The 17,334-nt window shown below is 36.0% G+C and overlaps 1 protein-coding gene across 5 annotated transcripts in view; it reads right to left on the bottom strand.

The window, feature by feature from the left end:
- MBNL1 (muscleblind like splicing regulator 1) overlaps window positions 1-17,334 on the bottom strand; it is a 168,628-nt gene that overhangs the window by 133,964 nt on the left and 17,330 nt on the right. For 4 of the 5 annotated variants that reach the window (XM_090272885.1, XM_090272911.1, XM_090272931.1 and 1 more), the window contains exon 2: window positions 4,170-5,163. In XM_090272885.1, coding sequence (XP_090129011.1) covers window positions 4,170-4,343 — 174 coding nt within the window. In that variant the 5' untranslated portion in view covers window positions 4,344-5,163. Of the gene's footprint in view, window positions 1-4,169; window positions 5,164-5,349; window positions 5,636-17,334 lie in introns of those variants that run through there. The other variant, XM_090272894.1, reaches the window with a different exon arrangement.

The raw sequence follows: 17,334 nt of genomic DNA, 5'->3' as shown, positions 1-17,334 counted from the left end.
AGATATTGTTTCGTCAGGATTCCCAGTTAAGCCGGTTGAAAAGAGTATGAAAGGACTTTTCTGGGGATTTACAAAGAGCAGCGCAATAGGCAATCACTACGCTGAAGATACACTGTGCTGACAGTGGAGGATCTCCTAAAATTTAACTGTAAAAACCTTCAGGACCACTTCATAATGTCTAGTTATGCCAACTAGTCCTATGTGAGCATCTAGATACTTGATTTGCCTTAATGACTTTGAGTTTTCTAGTTCTTCCTTTACCTGGATGTTTACTTGTTTGTGTCTTCTAAAAGCTGATTTCTGTATTTCATATATTCTTCAAGGTCTTCAGTTACACTTTAAATGTGTTCCCTCAGTGTCCTTGATTTTAGGCCACGTTGCAGTGGAATCTGATTTCTGATGTATCTGATAAATCTGATTGGCTGTGCTATCTTTATATACAAGTGTGTATAATAGTGAAATAAATGCTTAATTATCTTAAACAAAATTGCCTAATTTGATAAGAGAACAAGTGACTAGAATTTTGAAATATAAGAGTTTTGCTACATTTTTGGAAAATAAATAAACATAAAGGTTATATCTCCTCAACTCGAGCGAACAGGAAAATGAATAGCATTTGAAAAAGAAGAATCAAAAAGCAATAGCCTATTTCTGTTAATCACAGCGTGAGAGCTTTGTTCATAATACAAATAACTTGGCATCACATTAAAATACAGTCTGCAGGCTTCTTTACATCAACAACTACCTAAATTTTAGTTGAGAGATTGCTACTGAAAAAAAAAAAAATAGGTAACTTGCCATTAATTATTAACTAGATAATCATTTCTGATATATAATGTTCTAATGGCAGCTTGCAGGGTTAAAATCTTTTAATTTTTTTCTATTTTGTCATCTCAAAAGCCATAAGAAAAAATCCTCTCTAGCATAAAATAATGTACCTTTTCAAATGTTCAGAATTTATGAAGCAGCTAAAACACTCATATCTATAATTTGCAAGCAATTTAATTATCAATTTTAATATGCTTCTAGATTGTTTATATATTAAGACAGCAAGTTTAGAAGAAATTAAGTGAGAAAAATTAAGTGCTTAAAATATTATTTAATTTATAAACCAGTGCACATTATTATAGCTTTAGCGCTTATTACCATTTCACTTCTAATATACTATATATATATATACACATATATATATATCCCTCATTATCATCCATCCTCATTTTACTTAACACATTTATTGTGATACAGAATTCTGTTTTCATGTAGTAAATTTAATCTAAGTTTGTTATTTAAACTTTAAAATCACCAATATACAACTAAAAGACAATCAGCTAATTTTCTTCCTATTGCCTTTAGTAATATGCCAATTGACTTCTTTTACATAAATACTTTTTTGAACTGACTTCTGTTTTTCATGAAACAGATTCTTCTCTTCTAAGCAGAAGTCTACTCTGAACGTAAGTCACCTGGGAGCCCGGCCAAAGTCTGAGCCGTGCAGCTGAAGGGTAGAGCCATTTCACAGGGTCCTCTCACCGAGGGCTTGGTTTGCTTTCCTAACTTGCTAAAAATAGTAGATTACACAGGCTATCTCCATCTCGTGGCTCAAGAACTCAGCGAAGGCCGCACTGTGGATTGCAGCAGTACACAGAACACATTTTATTAAAGAAATCAGGATATTACAAGTTTTCTAAATTCCTTCCGTTTGCTCTCTGAGACAATACAAATGATCTCGCAGTTACTGGCATGGAAATCTCATAACGCTCCCAAATTTCTGAACTTCAAGTATGAGTCACAGAGTTACGTTAACTGTTTTAAAATATGTTTTTGATTTATTTTAGCCACAAAACTGAACACAGGAAGACTACTATATAAAAGGTAGGATTCTAAAGACTGAATTAAGAATCACATGTGTAAGAAATATATATGAAAAAAAAAACGTGGGTTTTGAAACACGAATACTTAATTACATATTAAATTTTTTTAAAGTTAATTCTTAACATAGTTATTTCACGCACACTGAAGGAACTATTGTTCTGGGAATGAAGTGTCACCATAATACATTTCTGTTTTCTTCCTCTTATTCAAATCAAAATATGTTACCAAGTTTCAGACTATAAATTAAATTTCAGTTCCCCTTAGAAAGACAAAGAATAAGGCCGAAGTTTGCACTGAATAGCTGCTATAATGAGTTTATTTCATAAGTAAATTTAAAATCTTCTAATTATTTGTTATTTAAAAAAAAGGAAAAAAAAAAAGAGTCCTTGAGGTGGCAGTTGAATCTTGTTACCCACACAGCATGTCTTTAAGCAACGCTGCTGCTTTACTCAAAGGGGGACTGTTCTGCGGCCACAAGTGAGCAGCGACTAAAAAAATATTTTGAGGTGGAAAAATAGCAACTGAATTTTAATGTTTCGCAATGTTTTCAAATGCTGTGGAGGCAAGTCTTCGGTGAAACCACTCAATGTCACAGCCAAGTTAAATGTCCTTCATTTTGCAGCTATCAGTGCACCATCAACTGTCTGTAGCATTAAAAATTGGATTTACAAGTAATTGGGTCAAAACAGGGTTGCTGATGGACACAGCTGTTTACCAACAACTGTAATTAGCCCTTTGCCCCTCATTTTATGGGTCCCAGTTTCTAATTACACCTAAATTCAGTCAGCGTGAATTCAGGAATACACATTCACAAAGGTACAACCACTGTGCCCTTCAATGATGCCTTCAGAGAAAAGGAGGGGAAATGATAATTTATAACTTTTGCTAACTGATCCTTAGGACTATGACTTTGAGAATAATCTGATATTATAAATTATGTTTGTTGGTGTTAATACCTTCTTTTTAAATCCTACTCTGAAGACAATATCCTTGAGTCTTTGGAGAAAACTTTAACAAAGTGAGCACCCCAATCTGGACCAAAAAGCAATGAACTGAAATAGTTAACTCTTAAGATAACTTATAACATCAGAGTGAATTGTGTGTTAACTTATGAGCTAACTATTTCAGTTAATTTACCCCTATGTTATTAAGGGAAGCATTATTATTATTATAGCACTTTTTTTTTTTTTTTTTGCAAAACAAAAGATAAATCTATAAGACCTTTACTTCTTTATATATGTGGAAATGACAGAGCCCCATCTCAAGGGTTCAAAGAGGAAATTATATTGGCAGATGAGTGTTCAAAGGCAATTGAATTAAATCAAATAGACAGAGTACCCAGGAATCTTTGCATTTCTAGACTTGACCTTGCATGTCAAAATAAAAACATGTATGCTATCTTTTTAAAAGACCCACTTTCAAACCTGGTACTGAAATACAATGGCATTTTGAATGTCTAGATATAATGAAGTGAATCTTTCAGTATTATGGTGCCCACAAAAGCTAACTTTTAATATTTCTAGCTGAGACTGTTACAAATAAAAAATAAAATCAGGGTCTAACAGGAAATAAACAGCTAAGTTCCTTCACATTAGAACTGAAGAAGCTAAAAATTTTCAATTAATAATAGTACTTAAGAGTTTCAACTTATTTATAAAATTCACATTCAACAAAGTTTATGGCTCAGGTAGGGTACTGTAGCAGCAATTCAGAACCTTATTTTCTAATTATATTTTCCACAAAATACATTGCTTCTGGCCTTAAAATAATACACTCATACAACCAAAAGGAAATTCATACTGTTAAAATATTAATATAAAATGTCTATCCAAGTTTAGCTGACTTATTTATCTGCTGTTCTTTCACAACAGGACAGCACCTTTAGAAACAAGCAAAATCAAATCATCTTGATTCACTACTGCATGGCCTTGTATATAATCTATGTATATGCTAACATACACATGTATCTACATTTCCTATTCCTAGAGATAGGCTCTGACTTTGTTATTAAAGACACTGACTTCTTCCTAAGCTAAAAAGCACGCTGACACTTTCTGCTCTGGAAAAGAAAAATCACAGCATTAAAGGACTGATAAAGTTATTCATAACAAACAAGTTTGGCCAAACTTGATTCTGTTGCTAGGCAATAAAGTCTCCCACCCCAACATCATCAAGAACACACCATGTAACTAAACTATTAACAAAGCAATCCACAATTCCAAAATCAGTGAACTCTATGTCCATATCCCCTTTAGTCATTTATTGTGTATCCTTAAAATAATATAATATTTACTCACTTTCAATGAATCAAAGCAGGCGATTACTCGTCCATTTTCAACTTGGCAGCTTTTCGAAGGATGTGCAAATTTACATTCCGTGTCTGGCCGTGAGCAAGTCCCCCTTTGGAACTCTCTACATACTTCCAGTGTTAGCCATTTTGTGTCCCGAATCGGTGTGACACTAACAGCCATGTTTAGATTTTACAGGTAGTTATAATTTTCAGTGAAACCAACAAACCCAACCCCCCCTCAAAAAAAGAGCAACAACCAAAAAAAAGAAAAAAAAAAAAAAAGCTGATAAAACTGTAAAATGATGATGAAAATGTCCCCTCCAAAATACTTTACCCCCCACTCCCTGCTTTAAAAGTACATGGAAAATTGGGTTGTCAATATCAAGGAAAAGATCTCCCACTAGAAATTCACAGCATGAAACTGTTACTTCAAAGAGGTTTTGGTTTTTAGACAAATACTAGGATCTTAAGTAGATGAATGTTTAAAAGTAGGGCCTTGAATCAGCCTTGTGCTCTCAGTAACCCCTTCCCAGTGCCAATTTTGAGCCCAAAATGCAAGCATGAAAACGTGGCAGAGCCCTGGACACCGATTTTCCAAGCTGCTCTCAGCAAAGTTGTCTGAAAGGGAATCTCCTCACAGCTGAATTTGCAATGGAGTTTGGTGGTGCAATCGGTATTGATTAGTTTGGCATAGACAGATGCAGCAGTTTAGAGCAAAATCGAGAAAATGATTTTTTTTTTTCCTCCTTGATTTCCTGGCAGAAGATATCTTACTTTTTCAGCAAACTTTTCTTTTAAAACTAAAGCAGCCTAGGGCAATGCCAGATACTTAGAGCTTTTCTCTTGATTATAAGTAGAAATGGGGGTGTCTGGGCTAGAGGTGGAGGGTGGATGTGCTGTCGTCACAGTCTAGCTGGCAGCAAGCAAGGCAAAAGCAGAGACTGCTCTAGAAGCGGTTCCAAGCAGCAGAGACGTCAGGAAAGGCACTTCTTAGTACCAACCTGTAGAAAAAACAGATAGGTTAAGATTTACTAAGTAGCACTTCAGTGATGTCCTACACAGTATCACAACCTTGCCATGTGCTACCAGACTAAGTCACATTCATGTCAGCCGGCTCCCTCTCGCTCTCGCTCTCTTGACTCTCACACACACACTCACACACACACACATGCACACACAATACTTACAGTGAGGCATATTGCAGCCAGCCATCGTAGATTTATTAAAAAAAGGGGCCGTTTCCCCTTGTGAAGCAATGCATGATAGAGAGATAACCAATCACAGATAGTGTTGCAGCAATATTCTGGGCAGAAAGCCAATAGTGTGGGTTGTCTTATGAAAGGTCGCGCCTGTCAGACGTTCATTACTATGCTATAAGCACAGAAAATGTCCATCAGATGTGACTTATTCCACTGCAAGAGGACGAGCATGTGGGTTTTGAATTTACCCAACATGCAGTTAGTGGACTAAACCATGTTAGTTTCAAAACAGCTTCTAAAACAAGTCCGAGCACTTGAAGATCATGACGGGTGGGGGGGCTGGGGGGAGCAAGGTTTAAAAAATTGCAGCTGACTTCCAAGCTGCTTTCCCTCCGGCTCTGCGCAGGGACGGGCACTGAACAGCCTGCTCCTGCTGTCCTGACACGTGAATAAAAAAGGAAAGGGGTGTTTACAAATGGTACATTCTCCTGACCTATCCAATTCACTTCCTTCTCAAGCCCAAGTCCAGCCCCTCCGCTGAAAGCAGCACTCATACTGTAAAACTATTCCATTCAGCCGGCAGACACTTTGTCAATATATCACAGGCAGGCGAGGTATGAACAAAAGCATCCTTTATTCGAACATTTTTTAAGCAGAAGCTGAGGTCATGTGGGGAAAATAAGGAGCGCAGTGTTGTCAGTGTGCCTGGCAAATCTGAAGTCAACCTCAAGGGAGAAAGTGATTCCATCGCAGAAACATTAAATATTAAGTGAGCAATTGGACGTGGGCAGCGTGATGCACTTCAGGGGTACGAGCGAAGCCAGAGGATGGGGGCTGGGGGTTCCCCTACTGCCTAATGCTCCATTACCTAGGCACAACGAGGCTGCTCCTTATAGCAAGGCATCTTTGTTTTTAGCAACTTACTTTCCCTTTCAATCAGATGGAAAAACTTTCAGAAAATGCTTAGTAGTTTCATAAGCAAAAGTATGTTATTTTTCCTTATGAATGCTACCAACTAAGTAAACAAGGCTTTAGTAACTCCGGAACTTTCACACTCCAAAGAGGCAATGACACAGTATAATAAATAGTGATTGATTACACTTCTTCAAGAGCCCAAAATGGTCAACTGGCATATGGCACATCTATAACTTGGACACCAGAATATGGAATATAATATAGAATATATAACTGAATCAGAATACATAATATGAAAATATATTACATGTATATAAACATGAATAGCAATTTTTTAAAAAACTTATTTTAAGATTAATACTGTCATTCTTAACATTATTATTTTTTTTTAACTACCATATCCTTCCTTGGCTTGGAAAATGCTGAAGTAAGACTACAATGTTTGACAGAGAAGAAGAAGAACCAACACATACCAATGCTCAAGAAATATTTTTGTTTTCAAAATTTTTCTGGTCCTTGTTCTATTAAGAAAAAAGAAGTCAACTCCATCAAAAACACTAAGACTCATCCACCTTCCTGAATTTGAGTCCAATTCAGAATTTCTCAGCTACTTCATGCTTTGAGCAAATGCCACATATGAGTCAACAAATCTCTTCTGTCCTTCCCTCTAGAGTCTTGAAATGTCTCCCTGGCAACCATTCACTTCCTTGAGAAACCAGCTAAGAGGTCATTTTCTCCAAGAAATTTCCAAGATGTCACTTCCTCCATTTCCACCCATTCATATATTAACACCGCCTCCTCGGAATTACAACTCTGTACCCCTATCCCGTGTTCTATTTCCTTATGAGTCTCATCCACCAGACTTCATGTCCCCAGGGGCAGAAACCACCTAACTCGTCCCAGTAACCCTAGCACAGTAATGAAAAGTAGATGGATCTCCATAAATGTGGGTAAATCCAATGATCGATTACTATATCTGGACTGAAATGATCTCCAGGGCGCGCGCACACACACACACACACACACACACACACAGGAACACACCCATGTAAACATATATATGAACACAACACATGAATGCAATAATATACTTGAACACACACACACCCCCATCAGTGCTTCTATGTTCCGCGGTCCCTTAGGCCCTCCCCTTGCGTAGGAATCACCCTTCCCTGGACAGCTCGCTCTCATATACCACACAGAAGCGTTTCTAAAACTTCAGCACTCTGCAGTCCCTCCTCCTCCATGCCCCTGTCACTGTCCACAGAGCGTGATCTTATGGGTCACAGACAGTGGCCCTTGGGCATGAACCCTCCCTCACTTGCCTGCCACCCACCTCTATATTTTCTGTATCTTCTCAGTCTCCCAGGAGGTGTCCTGTCTCCTGCCCACAGTTAAGCTGCCACTTTTGCCCACTCCCTCTCAGGACTTCTTTCCCTCTATATGAATGCCCTGCCGTTCCCTCGGTTCTGTCATCACCCTCAAAAGGATGAAGTAACTCCAAAACGGAGGCGGTGGCCTGGCGGGGGCAAGGGAACCCCACCTAGCTAGGCGACCCCCTCTCCCGAAGGCTTGAAACCTGTCGATCCCAGACAAATGTTTAAAGTGTCATTGACACGTGCTGTGTTTCTGCTTCTTCCTGTTCCAGTCACTTGGGATCTGTATCACCGCAGCCCCCGCACCTATGACTTTACTGCTCCGCAACAGCCGTCAACGCTCCCATCAAAGCCAAATCCAAATCCTACTTGTCCTAGTACCATTTACAACTCCCTCTTTCTTTTCTTTTTTAATTTTATTTTTCAAATACAGTTGACATCAATGTTATTTTATATTAGTTTCAGGTGTGTAGCATAGCGGTTAGGCAATCATATACTTTACAATGTGGTCTCCCTGACGTTTCCAGTACTCACTGGGCACCATACATAGTAATTACAATGTATTCCCTCTGCTGGACTTTACATCTCCGTAACAATTCTGTAAGGACCAATTTGTACTTCTTAATCCCTTCATCTTTTTCACCCAGCTCCCCCAAACCCCCTCCCATCTGGCTACCATCAGTCTGATAACTTCCTCTTTTCTGAACCTTTCCCCTTGTCTTGAACTGATACATTGTATCCTTTTGGTTTCTCCCAGTGCTGGAGTCTACCACCCTCCTCCTTAGAGCAGAGAGTCCCAACCTTTTTCATCTCCTGGCACACATAAGCTAATCACTAAAATCCTGCGGCTCCCTAAAAGATGTATTTGGCTGACTTGCCAAAAAATATAGGTATAATTTTAACTTCTTCACACCAGACGGCTATTGTGTCGGTTGCTGTCATTTTTTTCATTTGCCAGTCTAAGGGAAAAAGAGGTCACTGTTCATGACTAAATAAGTATTGCGTGTTTTAAAATGTCTTGCAGTGCACCGGTTGACAACCGCTGTCTTACAAAGGAGCTGTAAGGAGCTAGAAGGGGTCTTGGCATCCGCCACGCTGCTGCGAGCTCCTGAACTTGTTACACGCTAACCCTTTGTTTGGCCTGACACAGACTTCCTTACGCTTCAACTTGGTAAATCCCTTCTCCTTGTTTAAGTTGCTATTCAAACATTAGCTTCTCGATAAGGCTGGGCCAACTATGATAAACATTACTCCATCTCAGAATATTCTCAGTACTTTGTATCTCTTGGTTCCTTTGTACCCCAAGCTACGAACTCCCTGATAACAGGGTTCATCACCATTTTTTTTACCCAGTACCTAGAACATAATAGTTTTTTTAATGTCTGATAAATTTCATTCAAAACTGATACTAATAAACATTATGACTATGTAAGAATGTATCCCCAACTCTGAGAAAAAATTTCACCATGATCTACAAGGTCCACCCAAGGTAAGAAAAGAGAATGGTCCTATTGTAAATACTTTCATGAGTTGCTGGTTTTATCAAAATACAACTCCAAAATCCATTTCTAGCATTGATTGTCTTTCCTTTCAGCCATGTTACAGACTTAATTCACTCTAGGACCAAATATATTTTAATTATTAAAATGACAGCAAATGGGTGTTCTGGTTATTTTTAATTTCTATAGCAGAGAAATTCTAGTTACTTCAAAAACTATTATTGGAAGAATTATACATATATTGATAAGCTGAAAATACTATTTAATTGTAAAATATATAGGCAAGGATTATCATTAAATTACTTATACTTACCCAGACATGGATACAGAATGCTCGGAACAGATCCCACCGTGGACACACTGTTATACTCATTGCACCTGGTCATTCCCTCCCTCCCCTGACACAGGGCACTGGGGGTGTAACAAATTTAGATCACGCTTTTCAAATTGATTTGAGTAGATTGTTGATATTAGATTATCCTTCTCTCTGCTTGAATAAAAGAATTTCAGAGAAGACTGAAAATCTTCACAACTGAGTATATTGGTAAATTAAGATTTTATAGGATTTGGATTAATACCGCATTCCCAAAACATTACTTGAACAAGGAATGGATTTTTGTTCTACAGAACAATATTGAAACATGTATTGATAATGTTCATTCAGATTGTGAGAATTCTTGAAAACACATCTGCCCTACAATATGTGCCATTTGTAAATAATTATTAAAGGAAATATTACTACTGTAAAAATATTTACTAGCAGGTAAATTGTGTCTGCAGTAAATTTCTAACCTATTATATTACAAACTTCCCTGAACAACAACAAAAAATTAGGGAATTTAATAGTTTTGCAGTGAGAATCAATCTATTTAAAACCTGCCTAACAACAAGCCCTCTCTTACCTGTTGATCAAATTCCAAACACTCAACTATACAGTTCCCCACATTACATGATATTCTACATCCAAGCATGTCCTGCCACAGCAACCAAAAACCAATTTCTCCCTGAGTGATATCATAAATCACATATATTTTTTACTTCAAGATATAAGGGAGAAAATAAAAAGGGAAAAAATGTAAAAATAGAGGAAAGGAAGTCAAGAAAAGGTTCAAAGATAAAGTTTTTTTAAAAAGCGTGGGAAATTACTAATAATTATTCTTACAGTAATTGAAATACATTAGCATTAAACTGACCATGGACAGATTCATATAAATATCTCCTTAAGGGTTACATACATACTTCAATAACAGACATGTACAAGGAATGAGACTGAACTTCTATTTTGGAGAACTGGGTGACTTCTATGAGCAAGGTTAAATGTCTTAAGTCATGTATGTTTACAAATCGTTTCAGTTCTTCTGAACCAAATAATAGGCAGGTTGGTCCCATGATATCCAGAGTAGTTAGCTGGAAATTTTAGGGAATTTTTTTTTACAGCTTTTGTTTTTTGAAATAGGTTACCTATTGAGGAAGTTAGCTGAGTAATTGTTTTAGGACTTTTTTTTTAATAAGACAATTTTAATCTAACTGGAAGAGATGTCTGACTTCACTGTGTATATATGGAGGGAACAAGAAGGAGCCCCTTGCCCCAAATCATAACTTCCCACCCCCTTCCCTGGTGCCAAAAAGCCTATAATTAGCGATGCATTAGTTTAGTAATTTATTTAATAAGTTATCAAATAAATTTAGTAAGTAAATATTATAGATAATATATCAGTAAATGTATTTGAAAACTAGTAATTGCTAAGTTGGCTCATGGAACAATTTTGCCCAGGGTCTGTCCCAAATATTATCAAGAGATTTCAGTACAAAACCAACTCAGCATTTCTAGAGACTCTAAAGCCATTTTTTTACTCACTAAGTTACCAAATGAGTACAAAACTGTTTTTATTACATAGGGAAAAACTGTGGTCTGAATGGGTTAATGCAGTCTTCAGCAGTATTCAACTCCACAGAACAAAAAGCTGAGACCAGTGTTTCTCAGCAAGGGGCAGGCACACTACTGGTAGTACCAGGACGATTTAAAGCGATACCAAAATAACATACTTTTAACAGAGGCACCAGAATGCTACAATTAGCCCATCAAGCCTGTCACTATAGATACTGTAGCTTAGGAAGAGGCTACAGCTTAATAAAAAGAATTTAAAGAATAAGACTAAGTAAATATATTGGCAAAAATCACGAAAGATATGCAAATGACTGGTTTTAGAAACACTGCTGAGAAAATAAAAGATAACTTTTCAACACACAACCTCTAGAATGGCAGGGCCACTGTCCCTGTGGCCTGTGGCTCTGACACTGCGGGGTGTTATGCGTGACAAGGGCTACCAAGAAAAGAAAGGTTGTGTTGACCAACTCAAGTAATCTAAGGTCTGATCAAGCATGCCTTTCAAATTCTGATAGGTTTGATTCCCTGATCATCAGGAGGTCTCTAGCTAAAGGATAACAAAGCAGTGTTGGTTAGGTGATGCACTATGGCCAACCATCAGAATCCCAAAAGCAAAAACCAAACTGCACTCAAAGTAGAAAAGGATTACTGTCCCTTAAGTATTGATACTTAAGACAAAATAAAACATGAAGCCTCTACTCAGACAATGATTAAAAAGTCAATTTTGAATCGATTCCTCTTATCAGGCAAAATTTTTAAATGTAAAAGGCTTTTAAGATCATTAGAAGATGAATTTATTACCGTGGCTCATGGCACTTTTTATACGTCACTAGATTTGTACCTAAGGAGGCCTTCATCCAGTCCCCACTGCAATGACATCTTCCTAGAAGCTTTTCCAGCACACTGTCAGAAGTATTCAACCAGAGGACATGAACACAGAAGTGTCTTCCTCTCCCAAGCAGAAATGCAAATGGCCAACAGATATATGAAAAGATGATCAACTTTGACTAGCTGTAAGGGAAATGCAAATCAAATCCACAATGAGACATCACCTCACACCTGTTAGAATAGTTATTATCAATAAGACAAGAAGTAACAAGCGTTAGGATGTGGAGAAAAGGGAACCTTTGTACACCAGTCATGGGAATGTAAATTGGTGCGGTCACTATGGAAAACAGTATGGAGGCGCCTCAAAAAATTCAGAATATATACTGGGTTGGCCAAAAAGTCCGTCTAGTTTTTTTCATAAAATAAAATGACACCTTTTTCATTTCACCAATAACTTTACTTATTTGGATATTTTGAGTATGTCGGCTATCTCCCATGTGGTATAATGTTGATTGTTCTCAATTAATGTCTCAATTTGATTGCTATCAGCTTCAACTCATCCACCCAAATGCAGAGAAATCTCTAGCACAAAACTGGCAAACCACTTTTAACCCATTTGATCGGTCACAGCACTTTCTCCATGCACTGCACAAATCTTTGTGTTTCAGTTGCATTTTTACCTTTACTGAAACAATGAAGCACAATATGCCGAAATGTTCCTTACTTTCTTCCATCTTCAATATTAAAATGGCTGCACAAAAATTAAATGCATGCTGATATCACAGCTGTTACAATCCAATCTAACAAAACTGTTTCAAATGAAGTTAAAGACTACTTAGCCCTACTACAACCATCTTACAGAGAAAAAAAAAAAATGAAATTTTTGGCCAACTCCACACACACACACACACACACACACACACACACAGGAATAGTACTCAGTCATAAAAAGGGAAACATTGCCATTTGTGACAACACGGATGAATCTTGACAGTATCACGCTAAGTGAAATCAGTTAGACAGAAAGGGACAAAAACAATTATTTCATTTATATGTGCGATATAAAACAAAAAGCAACGAACAAACAAAACGAACCTACAGACACAGGCAACAGTATGGTGGTTACCAGAGGAAGAAGGCTGAGGGGAGGATGAAGAGAATCAAGGAGGTCAAATGGTGTCCTATCTCCCTCTCTGGTTATCATCTACCTTTGCCTAAAAAATATAAGCTCCACGACAGGGGCCCTCATCAGGCTAGTTCTCCATGAAATAGTCTGTACCCAGTCGGGGTCTGGTCTAGAGTAAGCCAACAATCAATATTGGTGGCATGACAGAATTTTTTCTCAGTATATGTGGATCCTAGTTTACAAGTATTTTCTACAAGTTACAATGCCTGGGCTACAGACACACAGTGTAATACACTGGCAATGTCACCTATATAACTGAATGAAATCAGCATCAAACCCCACTCAATGAAAAGAGCATGAGGCAATGAAGTTTGTAACACAGAGCCATATTTCTATGCCTCCTTAATTGTGAAGTTGATGGAATATTATCTTTTTATCCACAGAATAATTGAAAACACATGTAGCTCTGTAAATTTAAAATATTTAAAAAATTATCTGTGAATTTCTGACAGAATCAGCTTTAATTCTGGCAAAAGAAAATTTGCATTTTGTTGATGACATTCAAACAGGCAGCCTTTTAACATTTTCCTCTTATTCTACAAGAAAGTATAATGAAATAACACTACAAATGTTACTTTATCATTGTTCTACAAAAAACACTAAACCTATTCATTGTATTTATTTCCTACACAAAGAAGTTATCTTGTTTGCCTTAGGGAGTCATTTCTGATCCATATGATTTAATAATCAGAATACAGAATACAATAAAAGTAATAATGCTGGTATGTGCTCAAGAGCTAAATGTAGGAAAGCCAAATTTCACCATCGTGGCAATTTTCAGAAAAATTGGCACATGGACCCAACCAAATCTACCAATGTGAAGTTCTCATAACAAAACTGTGAATGTAAATGGAATGCAATATGTTGTGATATTGTTATTCCCAAGGCAATGCCATAATGATGGACTTTGCTTCTAAAGTTAACTTAATTGAGTTACATTATCTGGCATAGTAACAAAAGGCCAAAATCTTTGTTTTAATTTTCAACCTTCTGAACAATATCATCTAGTTTCTTACTGCGATCAGTGATATCACTGCCTAACACATTTGTAAATACGATCTTCATTGCTTGAGAAATAGCAGCAAATTCATCTCTGCTTCCCTAATAATATTATTGCACAATTAAAAAATATGTAGTTAATTAATGAGAGAACTACAGACCTCATACATCACTGAAATTTGCAACATGTGTACCTCTTTGCCCCATTGTTCCAACTTCCCTTCCAAGACAGAAACCACTCTCACAACAATGGCTATTAAGATCTCCAGAATTAACCTATGCCTGTTTTCCATTTGGGCATGCTCAATTAATGGAGATAAATTATGAAGTCAACATGTGAAGAAATTTTTAAATTCAGGCTAAAATATAAAGCATATCTCTATCAGGACCAGACAACTTAACAGCCATACTTTCCAAAATTTCTAAATTTTTAATATGGCAACAGCCCTCAATACTATCAGCGGTATCTGAGCTTAAAAGCTTGATCATAACAAATAAATCTGGACTTTCCAGGTGTCTGATTTAAAATCTAATATTGTGACTTCAATCCAGGAATTTTTACTGGCTTATTTCTACTAAAAAGTGCCCAAAATATGTTGCTTAATTACTAATCATTATGAGAAATGTAAAAATATGTTTGTAGTTATTTCAGAATATAGTAAATGAAACCAGTTGTGACTATTGCATGGTATTATTTGAATGCATTCTAATTAAATTAATCAGTGGACTCCCCATGACACAGCACAAGGCATAAACATTTCCTCCCTTCCATTTAATCAGTGAAAATCCCTACAGTTTCACAAATGCAGCTCCTATGGCAAAGTTTACAAATACTGAAGACACAAAGATGTTACACAGTTTAAACATTACAATCCTATGCATATGCCCATTGATTTATATATCTGATCTTAAAGATCACCTTTTTTAACAAATCTCAAAGATACTCAACATAGCAATGTCAACTGAATTTATTCCAATAACAATAAAATACTAGAATCTTAGTTTAACCTGGGTGTTTAAAAAAAAAAAAAAAAAAAAGGCACAAATTCACATATCCTCACAGTTTTCCCTAATAATGTGTCAAGACCCAGTAGTTTTTCCCTGGTTTAAAGGAAGAAGATATGTTACAAACAAAGATAGGCGTTGACAACTGTTATTTTCACTTCAACATAGGCTAAGTATCCTTTTGGGAAGGTTCTACATAACTCACATATTTAACTAGGACTGAACTGTTGAAAAACAACAAATTATGCTAACAGTATTGCAATTGCTACAACATATAATAACCCAGAACATCAGGTTGTATTTTGCAAAAGCATAAAATTTCAAAAGGCAGCTCCAATATTTTTTTTAAAGGGTAGTAATGAGAGGGCATGTTTTGTTTGTGCCTACTTCAGTATTTTTTATAAGGCTTAACTTATGCAAAAAGAAAACGCACTGAGAGGTTCTACAAGTCTGGAAACATAAGATTAACTGGATAAAAAGATCATTTGTGTCCATGTCTATACATAAATTGTTTACCACAACTCTTACTTCCTTGAATACCTAACAGACTTAAGAACTGAAAAGTCATTACATATGCATCAAACAACAATGCAAAACTGGAATCTCTGGGCCATCCATTCACAGTAATTTTGCAAACATACGTGAGAATGCCAAGGTGCAAAATAAAATACAATAAAAACCTACCATGCAGTGTGATTAAGAATGTGAAAATAAAGGATCTCATATTGGAAGTGTAAAGGCTCAAGAGAAAATTAAAATTTGAACCAAATACTATCTATTTAAATTTTGAGCCTTTTTTCTCCCTTCATAACTAGACTTTCACATCTTCAGTGAACACAAAAATCTGACTTATTTCAAAGTCAAAGAATTAATAATTTGTACTGTTAACTGTGGTTCTGCTTTTTTAACGTATTAAGTATAGGCATAAATTATAAAGCTATTTCCTACATAGTGATACTACAAAATAATAATGGAAAAGACAGTCAAATGTAACGTCAAATGATGAAAAGAAATCTCTAGCAAATAATTTATATGAATCACATACTTAATGCCATATCATTTTCCTTCCATCTTTCTTTCCTTCCTTCCTTACTCCCTCGTTCTTTCCTTCTTTCTTTCTTTTATTTATTTATTTTTTAGATTTAGACATAGCTAAATGAATGTGTTTTCACTGCTATGAACTGAATTTAAACCATACAGAAGGATTTTTATTGAAAGTTCACATAAATTTCCCTTCTCTCTACTGCCAAACCAGATCCCTCTCATCCCAAGTATTATTAGTATGATGTGTTTAGTCCTTTCTCTATTCATTTACATAGTCATATACATATACAGTTTATAATTTCACAGAAGTGATGGAAATATACTAAGCATATCATTTTGAGGCTTGCTCTCCACAATATGTTAATGACCTTCCTTTTTCAATAGAAATAGATCAACATACTTTTAACAACTATGTATTATCCCACTATATGTCCATTTCTTCACTAGTGGTCACTTAAGTTAACGTCAATTTTCATTATTTTAAAGTGTGCAATTGTATGTACCAAACTATGCTTACATTTGAGTGGTTTTAATAATATAAACAGTTAGAACATAGAGTATATGCATATACTAACTTGGAACTAGAACAAACTTTTCCCAAAAAAAATGTTTACAAAAATGTACTTCTACCAACAACATGTTTTTGATATTTGTTAAATCTTTGTTAAGACCTTAAAAAGATACTATCCCTAAGTCTAGATTGTAAATTTTTATTATGGGAATGGCAAAAGATATGTCCTTTTTTCCTACAAATAAAACTAAAGCCTTGTCATTGTATTTTGCAAAATATTTTGAATTGTTAGCCCTTATATGGCACTTAATCAATGGAAGCATTTGTAAAATCAGTTCTTCAACTCCTATTATTTCAAAATAAATCATATCATTGCTAAAACAATTACAATATTTATATTTTGTAATTATCTGCCAAACAACAGGGACTGACAGTTTGAATAAATGTTTGGGGTGACAGAGTATCAAAACAAACAATATGTAAATTACTATTCTTATTAATAAAAACAAAATATGTAGTTAACAGAGTCTGCAGGGCATGTTATATTTGGAAAATCTCTTATACCACAGTATCATATGATTAAGGGAATGCTTTTTTTACACATTATTTCTACTAATGTCAGAAAATATCCTGCTCGGCTCCCTCCTTTTTTAGACACTAATTGACTAAAGGAAAAGGTTTCTGACAACTGCTATAAATAATGCAAGGCGTTATCAAACTAG

This window comes from Furipterus horrens, unplaced genomic scaffold (assembly GCF_987537825.1).
Source record: "Furipterus horrens unplaced genomic scaffold, mFurHor1.1.pri manual_scaffold_1, whole genome shotgun sequence".
Classification (NCBI taxonomy): Eukaryota; Metazoa; Chordata; class Mammalia; order Chiroptera; family Furipteridae; genus Furipterus; species Furipterus horrens.
Note: the sequence above shows the minus strand (reverse complement) of the source record. Positions and strands in the feature narration are given on the sequence as shown.